General features: G+C 36.7%; 1 protein-coding gene across 1 annotated transcript in view; it reads left to right on the top strand.

Moving 5' to 3' along the window:
• Positions 1–9,067, top strand: part of PTPRM (protein tyrosine phosphatase, receptor type, M) — a 340,322-nt gene that overhangs the window by 149,359 nt on the left and 181,896 nt on the right. The window contains exons 11-12 of the mRNA XM_010584832.1: positions 662–698; positions 5,877–5,951. Of these exons, the coding sequence (XP_010583134.1) occupies positions 662–698; positions 5,877–5,951 (112 nt within the window). The remainder of the gene's footprint in view (positions 1–661; positions 699–5,876; positions 5,952–9,067) is intronic.

The raw sequence follows: 9,067 nt of genomic DNA, 5'->3' as shown, positions 1-9,067 counted from the left end.
CAACCCTCCCCCCCCCCCCCCCCTCCCCGCCCCTTTCTGCAAACAGTAAAAGAAAAATAAGTAGATGGAACTGAAATTAAAAGTGTGTAAAAAGGTCTTTACAGAGCATGTTTCATCAGACTAATTCTTCCTGGAATTGTTTTTCATTTCATGGACAGACCTACCCAGAGCCCTTCAACTCCTGATAAGCTTTGGCTGTCTGTGCTGACAGCCTGGAAACTGCCAGAAACCATAATGGCTCCCCTTTCCCAGTGCCCTGACAGTGCAGAAATGTGAAACACCATTGATTATTTTTTCTTGCTAAAATTGTCTAGCATGATGCTTCAAACTACATGATCTGTAAGAAAAAGAAAATCTCCCAAGGTCATTATGTTGCCAAAGTAAAAAAGCTGAACACTTTCCTTTGCTCTTGTGAATATCTTTCACATATTTTCTACTTTTAGAGGGACCTTACTTAACGTTTATGTACCATACCCAAGCAGTGTTTGTCTATATTATGAAAGCACATTGGAGTTGCTTAATAAGCAGTTAAATATGTAATGAGGCACATTAAATCAACACTTCTCTGACATTTTGTCAGTACTTTTAAGAACAGAATCTTGGATGATTTTCTTTGCTTAGGAACACAAGACGTGACCTTTTTCCTCTTTATTTGACACAGGAAACCAAAATCGACTGCGTCAGGGTAGCTACGAAAGGTATGTTCATATTATGTCATGTATTCTGTATTTCAGCTTGCTGACCTTTCCTTCACATGGTCTTTGCAAACTTCCAGAAGTGTTTACGTTGCTAAAAGGCATCATTAAACCTATTACAGAATTTAAATGATTCATTTGTGTCTCTAGCTGAGATTTAGGAATTTTGTTTGTTTGTTTGTTTTTAATAATATACGTATTACTCATTTTTAGTTGTCTACTTGAACACAGGGGTTTTAAAATATATTCTGCGGGTTTTTATATGATCTCACAATAAATATTTTGGATTTTTCTATATACAGTAGAGTTGTAAAATTGACAGTTGCAGAGTGCATACTAGCTGCTTATACATCCATAGTGAAAAATTACCCCCTACTCATAAGCAATTATCTTATCTGAATTGCTTTATGAAAGAAAAGTGGAGAAAACATGTTCTTAATTTTCATGGTATAAATCAGCTATATTTATCGGACTGTCATCACATGATACTACCATTTGTGAGACAAGTTTGTGTAATTGAGACAGTGCTAGCTATAGGTTTGATCCCCAGACAGGGAAGGATAAAAATGCTGCTGATACGTTTAACTTTGGAGGCTGGGATCTGTCTGTGATTATTTTTGTAGTCACACTTTTTTAGAACCTCTAGCTGGTGGCAACTTCAAAGCCTGAAAAAGAAGTGGTGGGATAGTATGATTATTTGGAGATTGTAATAGAGGAAAAGGAAAGAAAGTACTGCTGTCAGCAGGTACCGGTAATACCACCTTGTGGTTTGGGCACCTGGTAAGAGTATGAAACAAAAACTACTTCATCACTGTACCACTGTTCCTTTTGGGAGATCGTGCATGTCTCATAGTGACTATCCCTAACATAACTGATTGCACCATGATTTCAGTTACATGTAGACTTCACAATTTCACCACTAAATCTAAATAGGGTGAGAATCTCATTACTTAAAAGTAACATAAATATTAGCATATGGTTGCCTCTGTTGAAAGGCTGGATCCTCCCTAATGTGACAAATACGTTTTTTATGGCTCTTTGAACTGTTTCCTGGGGGTTTCTTCCCAAACCAAAGGTAGTAGTTATAATTTTAATTTACTAACTGACTGCTTACTAACCTATAGAAAACTTTCAAATATCTAAACTAAAACCCAATAAAACGTAGATGAGAGATGAATTCCAGATTCAAGTGGAATCCTGTGGTGTTGTTTTCCAGTAGCTTCAATGATACCAGGAGTGGACTACGTTACCTCAGAAACCATAATAGGTGATTGGAGGAATGCATTTTAAATTGTTTGAAGATTTGTATTCTTAATCACTAATGGATGTTCAACTATTTCAATTACTTGACTGACTGAAAAATCTTGCTCTCTCATTTGAGAAGTGAGGGTAACTTTATGGATTGGGATAGCTCCCATAGCAACAAGCTACTTTGAGCTAACCCATTTGGCAATGGAGATGTGAGAAATGCAGCTTTTATTTTAAACAAATCTCCATACATCTCTGTTTTGAAAGCATGTTTCAGAATTCTTTGTAATACCTTTGTGAAGCCTGTAAAATTCTGTGAGGGGTTGTTGTGAGGACTTTGAAACCAGAGATGTCCTCAATGGCATTTATAGTTCCTGATGCAAAACTTTCTTGGGAGGCTTCTGTAAAGCACTGATTTCCATGCTTATAAACTGAATGTCTGTATTATATTTTTAAACTATATTTACTTAAAAAAAATTAAAAGGAGACCATGACATATTTTAATATATTAATCATACCTGCCTGTACAGATTTTTCCCCTTGAGATCTAACAGAGATACTTGAGAGAAAAACACACTTCTGTGCCCCCTTTGGACTTTCCACATATGGACTAGAAAAAATAGCAAAAATGCTTAATGTCTGTAGCTCAGAAGTCACCACACCTGCAGTGGGGCAAGACAGAGAATTGTCCTCTCCTGTTCACATCCCCTTCTGTCCACATCCCTTCAAACAGCTTGGTACAACATTCACATTGCCTGTACCCCAGGAAACAAAGGCTGCTCTGACTGCTGTACCTGATCTCTTACAGACACGCACCATTTTCCAATGAGTTTTGTGACTACAATATAGCTACTAGACAGTAAGCTACTTAAGCTCTATCATGTGCTCATTGTGCATCTATTTATTACAATGGTTCTTGCAAATAAGGTTGTGGACGCTTTCCAGTATAACATCTAGTTTTCTTTTACTGGTAACATTTCTGAAATGTTTGTATTCTGGGCTTCTGTTATCTTTGAAAGTTCAAGTTTTTAAAGCTAAAAGGAAGTGCTTTAGGCCATTCATGTATAAAACTGGTACAATCTTCTTTTAAATTAAGGTCTGATCCTGAAAATACCTACAGCCTTGTGTAGGCCATTGGAGTTAGTAGATGTACTCTAGAATTTAATACATATGTGGGAAACCATATGCTTTTAAGCCCTAATCAAGTCAGTTATATACCTAATTTTGATCACAAAAGAACAGTCTCACTGACTACATTGCTACTATTCTGTCTTAAAGTAGACATGTAAGTATTTTACTGGATAAAGGCCTGTGCCATAAAGCATACCTTGTAAAACAAACATGACAGTGCAGCCAACTGTATACTTGTTTCTTGAAAGCTTCTGCAATTCCATTCCCATGGAATTGAGGATTGTACCAAGCACATTGGCAGCCCTTCCTGGGATTCATGTCACCCAAGGTAACCTCCACGCTGCTCCACTGAGCCAGCTGAGCTTGGCCAAGCCACCTCGTTGTCTGTATTGATGGTGTGTGGTTAGCCTGTTTGAAGTCTGCCCTCAGGACCAATATGGAAGTTCAGAACCTGACATGAACATAGCTATATCATTTGCTAACTGTATTTCCTTTAATTATCCGAACTCCAGATAATCTAAAAGTCGTTGGTGCCCTTGAGACCTTCTTAAGATCATTGACATTCTGCTTTATCACTGAGTTTTGTGGTGTTCATTCCATGGCCCACTGTATGCTTTGGTAGTTTTTGTTAAAATAAAAATAAATTAGTAAGTGTAATGTAAAGGTACAGAGTGTTCTTGCCCCAGATCCAGCAGAATGCTTGAGTAGGTACTTCACCTTTCACTCCAGTTGATGTCAACAGGAATAATGCATGTGCTTACTGTCAAGCATATCCTCAACTGGCACACACTGTGTTGCTGGATCGGAGCCAAAGTGCACCAGATAGCCTCTTACCTTATTGACAGGCTTCTTGTTGGAAAAGTACAGCCTAACTCTACTGGGTCAAATGCATGTGTAGGGTCAGTAGCTGGATAATACTTTCTCATTCCATCAATTATATTTTAAACAACCTCAATTTGTAACATGTAAAAAAATACTCTTGTTTTATGACCATTACATTTTTACAAATGAAACCTCTGTTTAATGTATTCTTATAGAGATCATATAAAAATCCTGATTGCAAAGATTGTAAGTGTAATTTAGGATCAGAATATTGGGTTTTGAAGAGCTGAAAGTTCTCCTCCTGCTTCTACTGCAGTCAAAGGGAAACTTTGCCACTGACTTTGCTAGGGGAAGGATCAGACAGCATATTCTTGTGATATGGAGTCTTCTGATCTTAGTTTTCTGTAGAGGAAGGCTTCTAGGACCTCTGTGACTATTTGGTGTATATACAAATGTGGAGACTGCAGGGTTTCCACTCCCATTATTTTTGACAAGATAATTAAACAAACAAACAAACAAAAATCAGGAAGAGATTTTTGTACCAGTGGTAATAAAGGTTGTCGTATTTTGCTTGAAATATGGCTTTCATATACCTACTCTTTCTTCAAGCTAAATGACTGTAAAATCTCCACAGATGAAGTTGAAAACATTCCAAAACTCCTCCAAGTTTATTGCTATCAACTTTGTGGTGTTTTGTGATGTATATTAAGACTATATTTCCTGATATGACTTACAACACTGTCTGGACAGAAACATCTTGGTTATCTCCTAGGAATCCAGTTCTCAAGAGGGAGACATCATTGTTCTAATTTTGCAATATTGGAAGGCTTTCATTAATTATGAGAGAAGAAAGGATATTATAATATTTTAAATCCAATACCAACACTACTCTAGCAGCTACTATCAAGACTGCATTTCAATGTTGCAGAGGGATATTTCAAAATATTATGCAGCAGCAGTTTTGAGTTTAATTGTCTGCAGATGGTAGATGGTCTATTTTCCTCACTCGTTGCCACATTTCTAATAGCACCCAGGCTGTTCTATGTAAATGAGTGATCTTTCATATAATTTTGTCCTTAATTTTCCAATATTTTTTCTTTGCATCATTCTCCAGCTGCATCATGTTGGATCTGACCTTTTAATTTTTTTTATATTCCTTAATATATATGTATCATAGTGTGCTTAACCATTTAGAGGCAATCATAGAACTGCTGGCAAACAAAGAAATACGAGCTTTTATTAATGTGAGCCATGGTAATAGTTATCTATACCAGTCAGTGATTGTTACAGCCTTGACAGAAAAGTCTTAATATTTCAGACATGCAAATAATTCCGGTTTTTCAGCTTTTTCTTGTCTTAGTGGCAAAACATGAACTTGAAACTCGGACCTCAAACAGTTACATACATACCTAACTAAAAGCGTGCCAACTCTCAGTAGTCATTCTCTGTATGCTGAAAGTTAAGTATATGTGTAGTGTGTGCGTTTTCAGAACAAAGACCCAAGTAGGTACAAGAAAAATGAATCTTAGCTAGCTCAAAAATATTTTACATGAAAATTATCTTAAAAAAGAATTATAGGAAAAATGTACTATTATGAAATAGGAAAAAAGAAAGTGAAAATAGTTCAAATTACCTGGAGAAGTTAATACTAGAGTAATCTGAATAAGCAGTTAACTTTCACTTAGCCCAATACTGTGACTAGCAGAGCCAAAGAGTCTCCAGCTTCCTCAAATGCATTATATGTAAATAATGTGCTTTGAGTCCTCTTCCTGAATGAAAGTTACATATGAAAGCTTACTAATTTGCAGAATAACGAAACTAACAACTGAAGGTGAAAAGGAAATTGTGGGAGTTTTTTGGTTTTATTTGTAAGAAGTTCAGACAATAAACTATTGACCAAGATTCTTCTTGCTGGCCTAGCTTCAGTCTGGCTTTTTTTTCCCTCATGCATGCTGACCTGGAAATCTTCCTTTGCCTTAGCTGCGATAATCGTGACTCAGCTTACAACACCATACATTCGCATCGCCCCTGCTGCAGGCGACGACCAACTAACAGGTCAGATGTTCAAGTATAGACAAGTCATCATGCCCATTTTGTCTCATTTTCTTTGGCTCCTTTTCCCTGATGGTTTCTTCATTCTCTGCTCATAAATAGTTTTCTATGTTGAAAGTTTCTTTTTGTTTATAATTTTTTCTTCAGCTCCATTAAATTAAATTGTGTGCTTGGCACCAAAACTTACACACACATCCCTGTACATACAACTTCACTGCATGTGTCCATTGTATGTGTGATCTGTGGAAAGTTCCTTCAAGCCTGACGTAAAGAGATCTAGTCTTGCTCCATCCATTAATTGAATGACAGTTTGAATATAGATATATACCTGCATACCTGTTTATTTTTTTCTGTGTTATTAGGTCAAGACACTAGAATTTCTAAATAATTTAGGCTTAAGAGTTGCATGTGTGAGTTAGGACAAAGGTCTTTTATTAATGACTTTTTCTACTGCAGAATGTTGGGAAGATCATATTTTCTGTCAACATTTCAATATGCAAAAAAATTAAAATAAAGAAATAAAATTGATTCCTTTTAAATTATGTCATACATGAGTTCTAGGTTTAAAACAAAGTAACCTAGCATGTGGCATATGAGAATGAACAAGACCGTAAGGTTTTTAAATCTAATTGTCAAAGTAAACTCAGTATGCAAGTGAGACAATTATTGGGCTGTGTGTGGCTTGAAGGCTGGTTCAGAATGTACCAGAAAATCTTTATGAACTTGGGGAAATGATTCATTTTGTCAGAAAATAAACACATGCATAAAGCATTAAGGGATTGGGAAACTTTTCTTTTCAAACAGAAGCAAAGAGCATTAAAAACTCTAGAATCTAAGGTGAGTTTGATGGCATATGTAACATGGGAAGTTAGACCTAGTCCATCAGCATTTAGCATATGATAAAATCATTGCCTTTTTCAAGAATACGTGGGAAGCACGTAAATGTTGCTACCAGGGTGTCTAAGGGATGAGAAGGAGTTCAGATGCTTAGCATCTGGTTACTGCTATAGTCAATAAGAGACAGTTAAATGATTCAGCTTAAAATAAGGGGATTAGTGACATGTCTGCTGTAGCTTTTAATTCCAGGGTATGTGTTGTAATAACAAAGCTGAGTGATCCATTATGCCCAAGTTGCTATGTCAATCAAGACTAAATTGTTGCACGTATATTTGTGTTACGTAATAACATATGAACTAATCAGAATAATATATTTAGATGATGCCAGGAAGTACTAGCTTGTTCTTGTTAGTGGTGCTTGTCAGAAGCTCTGTCCACATATTTTACTTGGCAATACAAATAAACCTTTGAAGAGACAAACATCTTTTTCCTGTCCTTGAACTTCAAGAAGTTTTCATTTCTTCATCACAGGATTCAAATATGCTTATATGTTTTTCCATATGGAGAATTAAATGTTTTTCTTATCCTATTTTGGTTTTTATTTGTTTTAATGCAAAACTGCATAGCTACAGGAAACTCTGGACATATGCCTGTTCCACAATAGGGAGATGTCTATAGTAGTTAACAATGAGAGAACAGAGATATAGCTATCATAGGACAGCCAGCAAAGTAGTTATTTCATTGCTTTGTCACTGGTGGCTCATAGCATTGGTACTCTGTGATTGTCTGTGACTTTTATATCCTTTTTTTTTTAATCTGATCTGCCAGAAACTAATTTTTATAGTGAAAAAGAAAGTATCAAATTGCATTCAGTATCAAATGCAAACAGCATTTTTGGCTACATGTGAAACGTATTAAAAAGCCTCTGAAATCCCCTCATCGTTTTTGCAACCCTTTCTCATGCTTGAAAGACTGTGTGATCAAAAGGGAAGAAGCATCTTCCCCCTTTTCAGTTGCCACAACTGCAATAGGGAGTGAAAAAAACTCATGCAGCCCATGTGGTTGGTCCCATGACAGCAATAGGAATTCATGTTTTCCTACAAAGGAACCTTACAAACCCCCCTAGTGTGTAGGGGCCCCTTTGGCAGGCTTTTTGACTTCAGGGCAGTACAGCAATAATGGTATCTGCAGTATCCATGAGGAACCTGAAGATTTCCTTGAAGGAGATTCACAGGAGCTAGACTGGACATGAGGAAGCAGGGAGTGATGCACATTCTCCCCATACTTTTCTCCGACAAATTCCCAGACTGTGGAAAGGATCTACATGTAAGAGGACTTCTTTATGTGGAAATCATAGGACTATTGCTAACTGTATTTACCACAAGCCCTACAGCTGTAACTGTTAAATAATGTTACTTAGCATTTTCTGTTCAGTGCCTTTTCCTCACTTCTTTGCTTAGCACCAAAGTAATTACATTTGAGATCAAGAAATTACTTTTAGCATTTGACAAGATACATAACAAGCAGTGTGGAGGTTAGGGTTGGGATTTTCTTTTTTTCAGGTGGGAAGTTGATGCTTCTTGCATAATGAAAATTTAAAATCTTGGTTGCATTCCTAACTATTGTTACCAATTTTGAAAGGTCTTCCTCTTCAGAAAGATCATGGTAATACAGCTCAGCTTTCAAGCCAACTCTTCTTGCAGTCATTTCCTCCACCCTCGTCAGCAACTCATCCTGGCCCTTACTGGTGCAGTTTATAAACAATGCATTATTAGTTCCTCTTTGTCCTTCCTTTCTCCTTCCTTTTCATATAAAGATGACTTCCATTTATAGGATTACCTGCTATTTGCCCTAAATATCTTGACAGCCACTCCTTGCTTTCAGTACTCCTTTGCAGCCTGTAGCAAAGGGAACTTTTCTTTGCAGTTGCACTTAAATACCTACAATGTTGTCCTTAAGTTATAGTATAATATAATATGCTGTAAAGGCAACTGTGTGATTTTGATTCTCGCAAGCCAAAATAGGCAAATTAGTGTTGTTAGTATTAGTGAATACATTACTATCACTGATTCCATAACGTAGTAACTCAGGAATTCAAATGTGGGGGATAGTGTTTAGCTCTCAGTGTTAACCTTACAAAAAGTAACTCCCTTGAAATCGACTCAGTTGACCCTATCCTCCAACAGATAGGGAGAATATCTAGCTATCTAACATCTGTCAGCCAGGAGAAAAGACTATGTATACATGAAGTATAATAGTCCTCATGATACCGTCTCCATGTT

This window comes from Haliaeetus leucocephalus, unplaced genomic scaffold (genome assembly GCF_000737465.1).
Source record: "Haliaeetus leucocephalus isolate CR32 unplaced genomic scaffold, Haliaeetus_leucocephalus-4.0 Scaffold1007, whole genome shotgun sequence".
Classification (NCBI taxonomy): domain Eukaryota; kingdom Metazoa; phylum Chordata; class Aves; order Accipitriformes; family Accipitridae; genus Haliaeetus; species Haliaeetus leucocephalus.
This window is presented reverse-complemented; position numbering and strand designations above follow the sequence as displayed.